General features: G+C 39.6%; 2 protein-coding genes across 21 annotated transcripts in view; both read left to right on the top strand.

Moving 5' to 3' along the window:
* AFDN (afadin, adherens junction formation factor) overlaps nucleotides 1–4110 on the top strand; it is a 116186-nt gene extending 112076 nt beyond the window's left edge. For 14 of the 15 annotated variants that reach the window (XM_053938115.1, XM_053938111.1, XM_053938112.1 and 11 more), the window contains 2 exons: nucleotides 1074–1152; nucleotides 1918–4110. In XM_053938115.1, the coding sequence (XP_053794090.1) occupies nucleotides 1074–1152; nucleotides 1918–2062 (224 nt within the window). In that variant the 3' untranslated portion in view covers nucleotides 2063–4110. Of the gene's footprint in view, nucleotides 1–1073; nucleotides 1153–1917 lie in introns of those variants that run through there. The other variant, XR_008429890.1, reaches the window with a different exon arrangement.
* Nucleotides 4111–8779: 4669 nt separating this feature from the next.
* KIF25 (kinesin family member 25) overlaps nucleotides 8780–17831 on the top strand; it is a 40798-nt gene continuing 31746 nt past the window's right edge. The window contains exons 1-4 of one of the 6 annotated variants that reach the window (XM_053939548.1): nucleotides 8780–8910; nucleotides 9605–9670; nucleotides 13622–13738; nucleotides 15587–15725. In XM_053939548.1, coding sequence (XP_053795523.1) covers nucleotides 8833–8910; nucleotides 9605–9670; nucleotides 13622–13738; nucleotides 15587–15725 — 400 coding nt within the window. In that variant the 5' untranslated portion in view covers nucleotides 8780–8832. Of the gene's footprint in view, nucleotides 8911–9604; nucleotides 9671–13414; nucleotides 13481–13621; nucleotides 13739–15110; nucleotides 15193–15586; nucleotides 15726–16306; nucleotides 16577–17831 lie in introns of those variants that run through there. The other 5 variants (XM_053939553.1, XM_053939549.1, XM_053939550.1 and 2 more) reach the window with 5 other exon arrangements.

The following is a 17831-nucleotide window of genomic DNA, read 5'->3' as shown; positions in this document are numbered from 1 at the left end:
TGAACCACAGCCTGTGGATCCAGCCACAAGCTTTTCAAAGTAGGGAAGGCAGTACTTACAGGAATGTAAGACTCACAACTGAAAGGAAAAAATCTTTATATGCCTGGCATACCTGGTATGATTTGGCTTGCTGCAAATTTTTGGTGGAAAAAATTTGGCCTACAACACATTAGCTAAATTGGTTTATGTGTTCTAGCCTCACTCAGAATTACGGAATATTTCTGAGAAGTTAGATGTACCAGTGGAAGAAGCAAACATCTCCTTTTGTACCAAAGAAGGTTCACAAGACATAACATGTATGATATTGAGACCAGAACTGTCTGAAGATGGAGTAGTGGGCTGACACTTTTTACTATTTTCCTGACAGTTACTAAGAGAACATGGTCTTAAATATAAATTAAATTATTAAACTTCTGATTGGAAATAAAAGGTTTTGTCTTGTGGCCTTTACAAGGAATTAATATAATGTGTAAAACCTGTGTGTTATATCAACTTAAAGGTGCAGTGCTTCAAGAGTTACTTAAAATTTAAGTAACTCTTAAAATTTAAATTCAGGGGTGGGAGGAAGGGGCCATCTTCCAAGTGATAGTTTGTGTATCAGACTTAACAGAGAGTAAAATTTTGATTCTGCTGAATTGCAGAGATGGTATATACTGATCTTTGCTTACTTTTAGTCTCAGAAGGAGAGGAGCTACAGCTAATTTACTTCCTGTGGAATTTGTCACAGGATAACAAAGAGTGTTGGTTTTTCTGTTGATCTCTTTGGACAGCTTCTAGTGTCTAGTGTCTGATTTACAATAAGCCATAATAAGATAAAGACCATGATTTGGCATATGCTGGATAATCTAAACAAAATGGGTTCAAAATTAGGAATAAAAAAAATAAGCCATTTTAAGAGGGTTGGAATTTAATAGTACTGGGATTAAATATTCTAGAGGTCAGATGATTTCTGATTATTTATGATTCTCATTTGAGATTGTTTCTTGAAAGAAGCACTGTGCCTTTTTGAAGGAATACAGTATAAAACTTTTGTGTTGTAGCTGCCGTCCTTAAACTTTTTTCTTTTGCATAAGGAATAAATTCATACACTGGATCTACAGGAGCAGCTGGTGGAGAAGTGTACCGGGATCCAAGAGACAAAAGATCTAAAAGGTGATATACAGGAGTCCATTAACTTTTATACAACTGATTTGGCTAACTTCTGCAGTATTTTCTGTTGTCATCATTGTATCTCTGGGGGCTACTCAAGAGTTCTGCTGTAGGCTCTGTTATGGGTTACTATAAAACAAAACTAAGTTCTCTCCACAAGTCCTTAGATGATCTGAAGCACTGCTGTACAGCAACGAGTTTTGGCACTACAACTAAGTAAACAAAATGACCACTGTAAATGAGCGACTTGAGCTGGTTTAGGTGTATTTATACATCTGAACAGTACCTCTCCAGTGGGATTCTTACCAAACTTGTAATAAGCATAAAAGATTTAAGCTGTATATAAATCTCATTCAGGCTTTACCATGTAGCATACTGATGATGGGACAAGAAAAGGTTTGTCTTCCTTTTTTTTAAGTGCTTTTTCTTAGAAATGTGCCACCACAGAAAAGATTGCTAGTTTAGCCAAAGCAGTAATGCTGTGCTAACACAGGCAGAGCCTTAGTTTATAACCTGCTGTTCATGTTGAAAATTGGCAAGCATTTCCATTTATTTTGACATGCAATAAATGGTCAAGTCATGAATTTTCTTAAGTGATAGCACAATGTCAGAGTTAAAGGTATGTATGAGGAACAAAACCTTTCAGAAGACAGAACAGAGACTACTTTGCTTTAGTCAAAGGAGCTGTCATTACATGTCATCAAGAATGATTATGTTTAAGGATCTTGTAGATGAGAATTATAAAAATACTTTTTGTTTTCTTTCCAGTCAAGATGCAGATTTACCTGGAGCACCAGAAAATCTGACATTCAGGGAACGCCAGCGACTTTTTTCACAGGGTCAGGATGTATCCAATAAAGTAAAAGCTTCTAGGAAACTAATGGAACTGGAAAATGAGTTGAACACAAAATAAGATTAAAGCACCTTATCAGATGTAACGGATGATCTCCAAATTGAGGGATTGAGATTGGGGGCACACTACTAAGTATGAACAGAAAATGAATGTTTTCTGAAAGGAGTGACTTTGATTCCTCTGTATCTAAGACTGTTAATTAAGACTTAGAGATGTTGCAATAGCAAGAAAACTGATTACTTTGCCAGGAGCTTGTGGTTTATACAATGAAAGCACTGTAAATTTTTAAAGATATGAATCACGTGAAGGTAACGTTTTTTCTGTTTTGGGGGTAAAGTTCTTTTGCACCAGACCAAGTAGCACTTGTCAAAGATAAGTTCTGTTTCCTGGTGTTTTACAGACACACTTTTGTTTTAGCTGCTGAGCAGAGAGAGTGAGAATAGCTTGAACTGCCTAAACTAAACTGTGCACTAGAAATTAGTATTTTAGGTTGTTTGACAAGAAGCCAATGTGTGGGCCACCTTAAATAAGGTTTCACATGCAAGTATGACATACTGTATGGTGTTCATAGAAGGATCAACATATCAGTACAAATTCTACCACTACTTAGTACTGGCATACGATATGTATGTGGCATAACACACATTCTCTAGATAAAATCTTGGAATAAAAATGTTTCTATTCCTGTGTATTTGTTGGGTCTAAAATGGATACCTAAGATTTTATCTGTAGTTATGGAAAAGTCTACATTGATGTATCCCCGCTGTATGTGTTTCAGACTTTCAAAAAATGTGAAGATAACAACCTTTGGATAACTGTTTCATTAAAAATTACATAAGCAATAGATAGTAGGCTACACTTAGTGGCCCTTCATCAGCTAGGACCAAAACATTAGTAGTGTGTTAAAGGCAAGGATTACAGTTAGAAGGTGAGCAGAACATTGGGGGTATGCTTTCTGAGAAATTCAGATTAGAAGTTACTGGGCAGTTAGGCCTGGAACAGTATTGATAAGTCTGTTATTATCAGTTCAGCAATAGATTTTTTTTTCTATGGCGATATCAATTGGCATATTAGAGAAGAAGACTGAAGTGTAAGGCGTCAAATACAGTACTGCAGTCTAGAAGTGGGAGCGTTCATAAGGTCATTAACAGAGCTGGTGTGCTAGCAAGGAACCATCCCTGCTCATGCTGAGGAGGCAGTGCTAATGAGCTCCTCTTCTGTCTAGCTGGCTTTACTGACATCCTATTACAGTTGTACTGAAAGCCTTTTTGGCAGTTCAAGCTATTTTTTCACACTGTTATAGCCTTATTTAATTTTTAATTGTTAATCTTTTTCCTCCCACTATTTCCTCAGCTATGCTTATGTGGCTGATGGTGTTGGGAATAAGGACCTCATCAGAGTCTTTCTCATTGTGTGATGTTAAGACAATATATATTGTGATTCCAAACAAATTTTCTATTTGACAAAGCCCTTTACTGGCTTTAGATGATTTTTTTTCCTGTATCATATTGTTCTCTTATAAATATATATTTAGGGATTTGTGCACACTTCCAAATACAAAGGGGTAGACTTTCACTGCCTTAGGAAAGAAATCACTTTTAATAAGCGTTGTATGATAAATGCAAGTTAATGAAAATTGGAGTGTAAATATTTTTTACATATTTCAGGTTTCTTATTTGAAAGTGTGCTTTTACCGTTTCACCTGTTAAATATGAAGTAGAAGATTAAACTGGTTCAAAGTGTTAATGAAGGATCTGCATGCTTGCTATGTCTGTTCATCAGCAAAAGCAAGCCTCTCCCAATTTATCTTGAGAACACTAGCAGCCTTACAGTGACAAATTTTTCTTGAGGAAAAAACTTATGCTGTGGCTGAATTACTGTTGCTGCTAGACTCTGAAAAAGGCTTAGCAAAAAAATACCTATAACCTTCAGTTGAGTGGATTTGGCCGCTATTGGGCATTCGGGTCAAGTGTGAATATGTGTAAAAGTGCTTTTCATATTTGTCTGTGCATTATTTGAAAAAAAAAAACATCAAAACTGCTGTAGTTTCCCATTTCTACTGTATTTCACTTGCAACCTATTTTTAATAAAGTTTGTATTGTATTTAACTTTGCATTCAATGTTTTTTGTATTCTTATTTAATTCTGCATTCCTAACAAAATTATCATAAACCAGAGGAGCTCTTAATATGTTTTGCTTTGCCTGTCCTCTTAAAATGTATTTATGAGCAAAGTCAGTGTATCTCATATGAAAACTTCAAATTAATTTTACATGGAGAATCAACAGAGGCTGGCCTTCACTAATCAGAGAGGAGAATTTCTTAGCCTGTTTAATACCTATAGTGCTGACTTGAAGGAAATTATTTTTACAGCTTAACCAGCAGTTTATAAAGTTGTAAATACCACTGGTGTCAATTATTCACACTAGTCACACTGTATTTGTATCTTCCTTAAGTGCAAAGTTGCTTTTGTAACAGCAAAGAACCTAGAATGTGGCATCTTTTGGAAAAGTAAATAGTGTATGCAGAGTCTCCACTGGGATTGCTGTGGTTAATGGGAGTCAGCAGTTCAAGATCTGCTTGGGGAGGGAGCCCAGCCCCAGTGAACTGCTGTAGGTGTACATCTGCTGAAGATGGGATTAAGAGCCTCCTAGAACCTCAAAAGAACTCAGCTTTTAATTTTGAATGTAGAATGTCTAGACTAGAAGGAAATGGAAACAATCCATTGCTCTTCTGTATGTGAGTCTCTCAGTCTAAACGAAAGAGCCAGTACAAACAAAAAGTGATGTATTTGAGTCTGTATTGTTGCAACTGCAAACTTTGTTATAGAAACTTTTATTTCTGTAAAAGTTATGAGGGGTTATGAGAGGAACTGTGTGTGATGTGCAGCAGAGGTAACACATTTTCAGTGGGGGAAAAGTTTTGGGCTATGCCTTCAGGTTGAGTTTGCTCAGTGAGCACTGGTGTGATGCTGTTGGGCAGCGCAGCACCTGCTTTGCTTTAGGGACATGAGCTGTCAGCCTTGGCAACACAATTCTTGGTGCTTAACGAGGGCCCTTATATTGATAAATGTGTGAAGTTATATTTGCATAGGCAGTCAGCTCTCTACAAAACAAATAATTTTAAATCTGTGTTAAATTCTCCCTTCTGCACCTATCATCCATATATACTGGTTTTTAACTCCTTTAGGTAGTCTGTACTACAGTCTTGCTGGGGTTTGAGGAAAAGGCAGGGAAATGAAGATGTTGACCAAGTCCATAGTATGCATCCTGTTCCCTGAAATAATTGCAATATACTTGATGATACAGATTGCTGTTTGTATGTCAAGCAATGAGTACACAAGTAGCAGAATAAACAAGACTGTTCTTTACCTCCTAATTCAATTAGACAACACAAAACATAGTGCTGGTAAAAAATGAGCTTCAGTAATAACAAAACACATGCAGTGACTCATGTATGTGATGATAAGAATTGGCTTTTCCTCCTGTTTTGTCAAATGATACTGCTGTCTCAGGGTCAGTTACTGATTGTGTGTTCCAGAAGGCAAAGCCTCAGAGGTTAAAAATTTGGAGTTGGCTGACTTATCAGCTGTAATGGCAGGTAAACTTAATGAGACCACAGTGCAATACACCTGCCCAGAGAATCTCAGTTTATTGTTGCTGACAGGTGCTCAGAACTCAACTACAGTTACCAAAAATGTGCAGTGAAATATTTACAGCCACACCAAATAATGTTTACGGGCTGTGTGCAGTACAACAGTCTCAAGTTACCATCTGCTGAGTGTGGAGAATGTCACCTCATAGGGGCAGTAGAAAACGTGGGGATGTACAGCAAAATCTCTCCCGTGTTTGGCAGAAGAGGGATAATGGCCTTCTCTCCTGGGCTTTTTCCCTAAATGCTTTTCTACCCGTTCTGCATTTAGGAATGTTGCAATGGACAACTCATCAGAAGTTTATGGAGCTCGGAGGTCTTAGGTCTTGTTGGTTCCACCACTGGGGTTAAAGTGAAATGCATCAGAAGTATTCAAGACACTGCTTACTTAATAGTATCCTAAGATTTGTAATCCACTCACAGATTTTATAATCCACATATGGTATTTCATTGATGTTAAAATTAATTGAGTTAAATGTGGATTTAGAGAGTTCCATGAAATTTTTGGCCCTGAAGTTCCACAGAAGGATCTGTAATATGGCAGGGCCTTGCATTTGCATGGGGAGTATGAAAATTGATGAAAGTTGGGGCGAAAAAAGATTCTTCAAAGCAGAGAATCAGTGTAGAAGGGTATGCTGCCAGTATACCATCTGGCAGCATTTCTAGGAGAGAGCTGGATTTTATAATTCATTCTTTCCCAGGTCTCACCAACAGGCTGTTTTGTTCATCAAGCAACCTCTCCTAAGCTTTGGAAATAGAAGGAAGATCCATAAGGAGATTTGCTGCTGTTATGAAGAGTCACACATCATACTGAGATTTTTTGTTTTTCTACTGATGGGACAATTTTCAGTACTATTTGACCTTCAGAGGTGCATACAGAAACGACAGGAGTAGTGGATGCTCAGTTTTAGGTTGTTACTTCAAAGGGTGCTACTAAATTAAGTCTTGTCTGTTAAAGCCTACAGAAACAAGATCCTTAATCTCATTAATAATGGGTACAATCCACAGTAAAGGGAGAGATTAACTATTACACTTCAGCGGTGATCCTTCTGAGATGAAGCTGAGTTTCGCTGGAAAATAACATTGTTCTGACTTGATTGCTGCTGCAGGATAAGCATTACATATAAAATCACAGCTCATTGTCAAGAATTGTGAGTCACACCCTGCAAGCAACTAAATCATCCTCCCCAAAATAGCTGATGTTGATTAAAATCCTGTCTGCCTTACTTAGTGCCAACATCTTGTAACATCCACACCATTGCAGCACTTCTGAACTGTTTTTTAGCCTGTATCCATTTGTCAGTTCTCATTTTTCCATCAAAGTAGAACTAGTTGCAAGGAGGAACTGCTGAGTTACACTTTTGTGTGCCAAACCTAACTGCAACCAGCCAGATGGGTAGGTTTTTTTTTTTTTTTTTCTTTTTTTTTAAACAGAGGCTATAGATTGTAGCAACTTGTTGAAGATGCAGGATCCCAGAAGACTGTGGATAGAGCTGCACAGAGTGTTTGGTTTGGTCTGTGAAAGATGGACAGTATCTGGGTTCCTTAGTAAAGGAACACTATCTCTTTTGTGCCAAACATGGAGGGATTCACTGCTCTGTGTCTTTGGATTTTCTACTCTCCATATAAGAGCACGTTTACCATGTTCAGTAGAGAGTAACTTGAGACTGCTATTTTGCAGAACTGGATTCCTCTGTAATTATCATGTTGGTTTTGGTTTTTAAAAAAAGAAACCCAAACAACTGTAGTGCAAAAATAGTGCTATTTCCCACTTCCAAGAAGCTGACATGTCTGTATCTGGTATACTTATATATTTTATAGCCAAATAGTATAATGACTGCTTTCAAGACCATGTAAATCTTTCAGTGCAATACAGTAGAGTACCAAGTAATATTGCTAATGCATGTCACATTTCCACCTTGGAAACCTCAGTGAGAGACCCCCAGCCATAGCCTGGGTGAATAGCTTCTGCTCTGGGCAGCTTCTCAGGAGTCCCACACAACCTGAACCCACAGGCTTTGTGCTTGTCCTAAGACCAGCCCTGATGGTGGCCGTGTTTGCAGTTACTGAACAGACTCTGTGGTGCATCATCCAGCTCAGTGTCAAAGCAAGGTCAGCTACAGCTGCTTGCCCAGGGCTGGGTCTAATTGGGGTTTGAGTAGCTCCAAGGATGGCGCTACTCCATCATCTCTCTGGGCAGCCTGTGCCAGTGTTTGACTATCCTCACACTTTCTTTAGATTCCTGCCTCTTGTCCTGGCCCCTGGGCACCACAGTCTGTGGTGTTCATACTCTCCCATCAGGTATTTGCACATCCTGCCTGCATCCCACTCAGCCTTCCTTTCCTCCAGGCTGCACTTCCCCCAGGACACTCCGTGTAACAGATGTTCCTATCCCTTAATCTTCTTTGTGGCCCTTACTGCCTTAGCCTAAAGCACACATCATCAACTGCTTAGGGGGGAAGTCGTGTAGCCAATGTCAGAGCTCTCAGTTCTGTCCTTCTCCTCCTCACCCTTTGTGCTGATGGGAGGTTTGTGCCCCTGAGCCCAGGAACGGGGTATCCTTACACCGGCCTTCCTTCTATTCCTGCACTCCCTGCCCTAATCCTTGGCCATGGTGTGACATCGGGACGCTGCAGGCGGAGGGGCCCCCAGCCCCCATGGATAATGGGTATAGACCTCTGAGGCCACTTGTCGCACGGGACGCTGCAGGCGGGGCGATCCCCACTCCCATGGATAATGGGTATAGACCTCTGAGGCCACTTGCCCCACGGGACGCTGCAGGCGGGGCGATCCCCACTCCCATGGATAATGGGTATGGACCTCTGAGGCCACTTGTCGCACGGGACGCTGCAGGCGGGGCGATCCCCACTCCCATGGGCAGCAGGCCCGTTCCCGGCTCAGCCTCCCTGCTGGGGGCCAGCCGTGGCCCCGCCCCGTTCCCGCTCCCTGCTTGCGGATTGGCTGACTGCCCTGCCACTCAGGGACGGGGCGCGGCTGGCAGGCTGTGGCGCTCGCTCAGCCAATCGCAGGGCGCCGGGCGGGGAAGGGGCGGGCCCGTCGCCATGGCAGCCGCGCTACCGCCCCAGACGCGTCCCGGGTGACATCCCCGCCGGAGCCGGAGCCGGAGCCGGAGCCGGGGCCGGGGGAGTTCTCGCTCCGCCTCGGCGCGGGACCGGGCAGGATGATGCGGCCGGGCCGCGGGTTCGACTCGAGCTCCGTGTGGGCGCAGCGCCTGCGGCAGCTGGAGCAGCGGTTGCGCGTGAGGGGGCGAGGGGCGGGGCCGGGCGGGGCCCGCGGGCGGGCGGTGCTGCGGGGCCGCGCCTCGGCCGCCGAGCGGGAGCGCCGGGAGGGCGCTGCCGAGCCCGGCTCCTTCCCGGGCGGGCGTCCCGCGTCCGGCAGTGTGGGGCGGCTCGTCAGGCCCCCGCGTGTCGGAGGGGCCTGCTCCAGCTGGGGCTGGGGTAGAAGTAGCGTGTCAGAGCAGCGAGCGGCTCTCCTTCCCTGCGGCCCCGCCGCTCTCGGGAGGCGGCCCTGTGCTGAGGGAGCGTCTGGCCACGACGCCGTTGAAGACCTCTGATAGTGCTGCTGCCTTGGAAATGGAAACTGACGTGCTTATGTATAAATAAATAAAATAGTGCTTTTCTAAGGACCACGGTTCTGGAAAATGCCAGGAGGAGGTGGTTTCGCGAAGCAAAAGCGCTTTAAATTGTGTACCTATGCGTTCCCATGCAAGCAAGCAACAGAACAGAAAAGATAGAAATAAAGGAATATTAAGAGTTTATCCTAATTCCTGCATGCTCATATACAAATACTGTTGTGATTCGGAGATGGGGATAGGTAGTCCATTGATCTCAGAAGTTTGAGAAACAGTGGAATATGGTAATGAATCTATATTAATCAGCCTAATATTTTTTTAACTTTCATTTTTGTATATTTGGATGGGTTTTCTTCCGTAGACCAAAGAAGAAAGAATAGTTGTCCTGGAAACTGAAAATGCTGTTCTTCATCTAAAACTTGCAGAGGTGACTGTTGTTTATTTTTTTCAGAAAGAATTCTTGTGGAAATACAAAAAAAGACACTGAAATCTGTCTTCCTCTTTTCAGGTTTTGCCTGCTTTACCAGCTGGGAAAATTTATGAAGGGTTAAGCCTCAGTGTCTCTTTCTTTTCAAAATCATGAATAGTAGCAGTAATGATAGGCTGATTGAGTAGCTAGAAGTTAGCTTGAATTTAAATGTTTGCTATTGTTTTAAATCTAGAAAGCTGAACTAAGGGAATGACTTTGGAAGCATTAAATGTGGAATATTTCTTTCTTCCTATAGGGAACATGTTGGTCTAAAAGACAATGGCAGATTTTTCAGGAATACTTTTTAGACACAGTTGGAATGATGCTTTGAAAATAACTGCTCACAGAGTGCAGGAGAGACATTTCATTAGGAGCAGACTTACCAGGGATGGCCTGCTGTGTGTGTTTTTAGTACTGGTATTGTTGCACATGTGCCTTGTCTCACAGCAGACAGCAATAACTGGATGCCCTCATTGCCTTATATCCTTCTACAGAAGCATAGGTTATTCCTAGATCCTCACTGAAATAAGCAGCAGCCTGTGATAATGTTTGGGGCCTTCAAAGGGGGGATTTTAGAGATTTAAAGAATTTTGAATATAGATCTAGGCTGCTAGAGCAGAGCCAGCTGTGAGTATTAGTGGTGAAACAAACTGTTGGCCAAGAGTTTCTAATCTGGGCTGAAACATTAACTGGTTGGGTGACCTCAGGGAATCTATTTGCCCTCCCTGTGGGTTTGCTAACACCCGTGGATAAAAGTGGGTTTAACATTTTTCAAAGTCTAACTGGAAACAGGTGGTATATCTGAAATGAGTTTTGCTAGATATACAGAAGAACACTAATTTATTCTGAGGAAATATTTTTATTGTCTTTGTTCTTCTTTACAATATTCATTGAAAGCCTTAAGTATTTCAGCTGTTTATTTTTTATCCTCACAAGCACAAGAAATAAATTGTTCAAGTCAGTAAGGTATATCAGATGTAGGAAGGAGTTGTCTGTGTATTAGAGAATGAAGCCTTGTTTTTGAAATAGAGGACTGCTTCCTTTTATTGAAAAATGTGCTGGAAGAAACGGGCATCTACAGACACACGAGGAGTGTGGGCAGTGTTGCCACCATCAGTCAGAAACAATGTCAAATGAAATCCTTTGCAATTAACCTTGCACTAATGGTTCTTGCACTGATTCAGGCAGTTACTTAAATACACTTTAAAATTTTGCCTCTTCTTGGTTAATTTGCCCCAGCAATCTGAAAATACGAGCTGAACTGACATCTATGAAATAGTTTTACCTTAATTGAAGACCCTCTATTCAAAACGATACTAATTGAAATGAGTATTATTAAAGGTTGTACAATATTCCCTATGCAATATGTCCTAATATTCTACCAGCTATGCTGGTAAGAAAAGTTACTGCCCTTGACTGTCTATCCCTGATCCTTCAGATCTGCCAGTGGAGCTGCCTGAGTGATTGAGCTGTAACAAGTTCAGTCACACAGACCAGGGTTAACAGAGGTCTCATCCTTAACTTGTAAAAGCTAATTGGATTCATTTTGTCTGGAGTGAGTTGGGAAGCTTTGGAGACAAACTTATGAGGATTGCCATAAATTAGACTGCATTTACATTTGCAGTGTAAATGTTTGTCTATAGGTTGCATCAGTCTTATTAAAATTTTATCTCCTGCTACAGACCTTCCCTTACAGCCTTGAGACAGTGATGAATTTCAGCACTTCTCCTGTATTCTGCAGCCTGGCATATTGTCATCCCAGCAGTATACTGGAGGGGTTGTTAATGCACACAGGCAGTCAGATTTCTAGGTAGACCTCCTTTTGTCCTGCTTTTTCCTGTTTGGAAGTCTCTTTATCTACCTGCATAGCCCTTGCTTTTATTGGCAGTCTTTGAGGTTCCCAGCCCTGCAGCCCTCTTTATGTAAAGCCAAGTCTGCCAGAATGGATCTGATTGCAAAACTGAGATTTCACTTCAGAGAACACTATTGAATAGTTCTGTTTCACTTCTGCTTATAATAAAGCTGACTGTAAAAAGGTTTTAGTCCATTTTTTGCTTCTATGCTCAAGCAAAGGATTGCAAGTGCTGGCCTATGAACAACTCTGGTGAATGTTAAAATTATTTTAGTGGAGAAAACCCCAAAATCAAGGCAACATTTGTAATAAAGATGAACTTGATAGACTAAGTGATGCAATGAGAGTAGCATTGAACTTTCTGCTTTTATCTTAGTGTTGAGAAATATGGAGGGTCAAGGGGAATCTGTGCAGATGGTGCAGATTAGGTGCTAAAAGGAGGTTTTAACTACCCTAAGCTTACTTAATAACAAGGCTTGAGTACTGCAATTGCTTATATACATATGCTTAACTTTTCACAAGATACTAATTTTGGTGCACTACTAATATGCATTTTTGGGAAGCTGTTTGTAAATATTGCATCTGAGTAATGTGAATCTTGAAAATCCTTATATTTTCAGAGCATCTAAACACTGTATAGACTCAATCTCAATATCTGGGACCTTAAAGCCTGTAACATTTTTTTAAAAAAAACAACCTCTTCCTGCTATTTCTTGTAAGAACTTTTTCTAATAATGCTAAGGTGGTGCATTGTTGTACAGAGCTTTCACTTGCTTGTGTAAATAGAAGATTCATGCTTAGTGAAGGTGAAAAAGCCACATGAAAATATTGGTTTTAATAAGTGAAGTACTTTTTTTTTTTTGAAAATACAATCTGTCTTTATCCTAACAGCTCCAGGATGTTGTACTGTTTTTGTCAATTTCACCTGTAGTTAAGCTGCAATTAAATGTTTGCTTTTTATCTGTTGTTATCAGGTGATTGGAATTGAATCAAATCCATTGTGTGAGTAGGTTTAGTTCTTTCATGTCTTTTGTCTCTTCTATGCTTTGCTAATTTAAATAACAGGGAATTACAGTCACAGAATATAAGGTGTGAAAAAAAGTAGGAAATGAGTCTGTGCAAGAGACAAGTGCATTTCAAAAATAGAGGCAATTGATACTGGTTAATGAATGATAGATGTGGACAGGTGGCAGGGGAAAATAGCTGAAGTTACAGCTCATTTTAAGAACCAGGACTGTCAGAAAATTACAAAAATGCATTTTTTAGTGTTACACAGATTCTTCCATATTGCAGAATTTCACAAGAAGTCTCTACTGAGATCACTCTTCTTGCTTTCATGCCTGTAAATATTTAAAGTTGCATTATTTCTATTTTCCTTTTGATTTCAACATCTCAAAAAATTATCAAGTTGGCCATAAAAATTACTTTTGTATAAGAGGTAATTTTGGACTGTGAGAAAGCATTCTTCTCCAGAAACTTTAAAAATTGCTTTGGTTGCTGTCATCTCTGAAGATACGGAGTAGGGCTTTGTTGGCCCAGCATGGCACAATTTCAACTCTACAGATTGTAGTGGATTTGTTGTTGTCAGGGGCACAAAATTGGGAGCTGTGTATTACCCACTGCTTCAGGACTTCAGCAGTTAACACGTTTGTCTTTGTTCTGTTTCATGTCCTTCCACAGTGCTTTCTGCATTGTCTCGTCTCCAAAGACACTTAATCCAGCTGTGTAGCCAGCCCTTTTCCCTAAGTCAAGGCACAGTTTTTACCTTTTAGATCTACCTCAAGCATAAGTAAGAGGGTTCAGGTACTGCAGAAGCATTTTAGTAATCTGGTGCTCAGGTGTATGACCCAAGAAAGTAGAATTTTGTGATGTTGGCCTGTTACTATGAGGTGATTCTTCACATAACTCAGAAAAAGGTAAAAGCAAAAAAATTAAGTATTGGCAATATCCTATGTTATCATATAGTTGAATTACCAATATTTAAAGAGAAAAGGGGGACAGAATGCCATAGGAAACTGAGTGTTTTAAGTGATTTTTTGTGATTTTTTTTTAAATAGTATCAAGGGTTGGCTGGAAGAAGCACTAATGAAGTATTGCAGCTCTATGCTGCTCATGGCCAACAGATGAAATTTCAGAGGAGTTCTGTTGTAACCCAGCTGCATGGAGCAATAAAGGTAAAAGCATTTAGTAATAATATAGACATAATCAATGCCCTAAACCTTTACATGCTTATCAGATATAGTAAACCCCAGAAAATTGTGTGATATGAATCTGATCCATGGCTTTATTGGATTCACAACAGAGCTTACAGTGAGGTGTAACAATGATTTCATAGTAGTTTTGCTGTAATAGGTTGCAAAGTCACCTGAGAGGCTGGTAAAAGTGGATGGTCCTGAGCTCCAGGATCTTACATATAGGGTGCTATTAATACCTGAGACAGGTATTTTTGTAGTCAAAACTTTAACCTTTAATCTGTCATACAGACATCCCTAGAAACAGTAATTGTGATATATTTTACCCAAGTAGGCAAATCCTTTGAAAAAAGCATTTTAGAGTCCCACTGATTACTATGAGTTCTCTGGCAGATCTCACAAGAAGAGTAGTTTGCTGTATGCTCACTCAGGTTTTAATTTTGCATCAGAGAGACTGAAACTGTTCTCCTAGTGCCAGTATCATAGTATTTGCCTTTGTTGAAGTACTTATTTATGAAGTTGCTCCATAGAGTAGTGAGTTCCTTTTAGGGACACTACCAAATATCAGCTTTTCTCAGGGCAGCACCGAATGCCTGCATAAAATGACCAAAAAGTATCTCAGGAAAAAAACTGATTCTTAACAGACATAAGGATGCAGCTTAACTGGAGCATTGTTGGACTAGATGATTGTTGTAGGTCCCTTCCAATGGAGCTATACTGTTTTATGCTAATGCTTTGTAAATTTTGTATTTTGATTAGCTTGAATGGCAGAACTGCTTGTGATGCAATACCAGTGGACTGAGGTAGTAAACTATCAGATGTCAATGAATACTAGGAGGGAGAAAAGCTCTCTAAATAAAAGTCTAGATGAACAGCCATCCTATACCCATAATAACAAAAAGATACTCCTTCCCATTTACATTGTATGGCTTTTGAAAATGAGAAATGCAATTATTTTGTCCCTGTAGTTTAGATTGCCTTTTTATCATTGAAACTAATTAATTTATTCCAGGTCAGTACCAGAGAAAAATAAAATGTCACAGAATATATAACACCTTGTAACACAGGCTGACAATGAAATATCACAGTGTTTCTGTGATATAAGGTATTGCTAAGTTCACCTCAGAGATGGCTTTACATGTCCATTTCAGGACTTGGATGTCAGGAACTTTACTAATCCTAAAATCAGGTAAATTTGTTTTTATTTAAGTGGACTTGTAAGTGAATATAGGCTGATCTTACAAACAATTTAAAGTCTCATCGTGTATATTACACTGAATTACATACATAGTACAAATACTTATCTGAACAACATCACTTTCTGTTTTTTTTCAAAATACATCTGTTCTCATAGGAAGACATAGAACTAGCCTATACAAGAAATGCCTCGAGTGAATCCTAGCAAATACCTTCTGATCAAAGTGTGGAAAATGAAAGTAAGGGATATATGGATCACAATTTTTCATTGCTAATTCTGGGTATGACTTAAAAGTGGACAGAGCCCACACATGCTCACACACACTTATTTTTGTCTGATGAAATAACAAAAAGACTTGGTTATACCTGAAGCTGTGTTACAGTCAAAATAGGTATGATAAAATTATAAGGATCCATAAAGTCTTGCTGAAATTTTTAGGAAATTACATTGCTAAATGTTTTGCAGGAGCCTTCTCTAAACATACTGAAAGATATTCTCTCAAAGGCTTCCTTCCATCAAGTAGAGGGCTCTTCCTGCCTGTGATGTCTCACCATAATAATTTGGGTTGTTATATTAGTTCTTCTTAACTGCTGGTTCTGTCTTTATAACATATTTTTCTTCTTGCTGAGAAGAGGCTTAAGCAGGACCTGAAGAGCCTTCATTCATTTGCTCTTGAGCTTTCAAAAGACTTTCAACGTCAAAGCAAGACTTGTCTTTACCAAGTTTTGGCAGCAGTCCAGGGGATACAGCTGCAGAATGAAGCAATGCAAAGTAAGGCTCATTGCACTTAGATTTCAAACATGTAACATCAACAATATAATTGTTCGATGTTACCAATGTTAAAAGGTTGAGCTTGATTTTTGAGAAATGTGTCACTGAAATTGTAGCATTTGTTTCTTGTTTGACATTAAAACGTCAAGGAGTTCTGCAGCATTAGAAGAAGTACAAATAAGTCTGCAGAGGTTATGACTGATAATTTGAATTTGTCTTTTGTGTGGATTGCAGCTGCTATTAGACTGCTGCTGAGTTGGCTCAGCTGTAACATTTTTAAACTGAAGCTCTCAGGCTTGTTATCTTGGCTATTTTAGAAGAGCCAAATAAAGAATGCATTACTTTATAAAGCTGAAATTTGTCTGCTTTTGACTGTACCAGAAAAGGACTTGGCTTATTTCAGAGGTTTCTGAAAATACTGCCTGAAATTAGGATAGACTCAATTTTTAATATTTCTGTGTATTTATAAAAAAAATTTACTTCAAAATCAAAAACCAGTTGCATCTGCTGGACTGTAGATACTAACAGCACATGGATTACTGTTCTGGAATTCAGGCACTTCCCTGTTCATGTATACATAGGAAAGAGAGCCAGTGCAGTGGTACACTCTGCCCTCATCCCTGAGGATTAAGTGCATTGGTCCTACACCTGGATCCCATGGCGTGGATCTCTGCACATGCTTTCAATATCCTTGATTCTGGCGAAGCTCCTACCAGGCCTGACAATCACATGACACATGCAATGCTTAAATTGTTTGATGCGTAGCAACCTGTTGAACTACAACAAATACACAAATTTACAATCAGAAGCCCTTTGTGATGCTCTGAAATCCACGTGTCACCATTTAAAAGGTATGTTTTCTTTCCTTGAATTATTTCATTTTGGGAATGATTTGGTTCCGATGGGACTCCTCATGTCAATAGCAACAAACAGCACTCTTGATGATGGGTGTTTACAGAACTTATTCCTGTATGTCAAGTACTAAGTTATAAATAAAATTTATTACTGTATTATTCTTATAGAGAAAATGCTCCTTCAAGGAAAAAGTCCCAAAGTTGAAAATTAACTTTATCTAAAAAGTGAACTTTTCTGTTATGGAAGCAGGGGGCTAAATGACAGATATGAGATTAAGTTTGGCACTTGAGCTATTGTGGTGTAAATTAATAATAAGTATTCCTTTGGAGGCCTGGCAAAATTGCATTGACTGTTCTCAATTTGCACTTCCTGGTGCATTGTTCTTTGAAATCATAAGCAGGAGAAGCTTCCCCAACTGTAACAAAATTAGCATCCACTTTGGTGGATTTGGCTGGTTTTCAGTTGTCTGTCAAGTGTTTTAGATGGAGATTCTATTGTTAAGGTTAAATATGACCATTGCAATTACCATCCTTAAATTACATGTAATCTTTTGTAGACAGAAAGCCCTAAGTATATATTCTGGAGACAGTATATATTACCAGTTTAATCTTAAAATAGAGATTGAAAACAAGGGAGAAAATTACAGAAGAAGCATTTGAGTAGGTAAATTTCAAGGTTGTAGTTAACATGCAACAAACTATAAAACTTTCTTATAATAACTGCGTAGTCCTTTGCTTAGAAATATTTATTCACAATCTGAAAACCAAGCTACTGCCACCTTTCCCACTGAATTTAAGCAGTAGCAATTCATAGGAGAGAATTGTTATAGATCTGTTTCCCTCAGGGATAAAGCTGATATAATTTTTGCTAAAAATATTGGCCACCAAACTGCAAATGATACTACTGAGACAGATGCAGTAATTCAGCAGATTTTTGGAAAGGTAGGAATTCATTAAAATTTAAGATTAGTTTTTAGATTGCTTCACCATGCAGATATTATCAGAAAGAGGAAATTGTGGTGACTTATAAGCCTAGTGACTTAGATATGATTTGCAATTCTGGGACACTTTCTCTCTGGGCTGGAGAAGATTAGAAAAGGAGCTTTCCCATTTTGTCCATGTGCTACCACCTATGTTCTTTGCTTTTGCTGGAGAAAGTTGAGCTCTGCACTGTGCTAATGGCTCGTATTGGTGGAATGTGAACTACCATCATCTTTTATCCTCAACTCCACAGGTGATTTTCACCAGCTCA

The sequence above is a fragment of the Vidua chalybeata genome, chromosome 3 (assembly GCF_026979565.1).
Source record: "Vidua chalybeata isolate OUT-0048 chromosome 3, bVidCha1 merged haplotype, whole genome shotgun sequence".
Taxonomy (NCBI): domain Eukaryota; kingdom Metazoa; phylum Chordata; class Aves; order Passeriformes; family Viduidae; genus Vidua; species Vidua chalybeata.
Note: the sequence above shows the minus strand (reverse complement) of the source record. Positions and strands in the feature narration are given on the sequence as shown.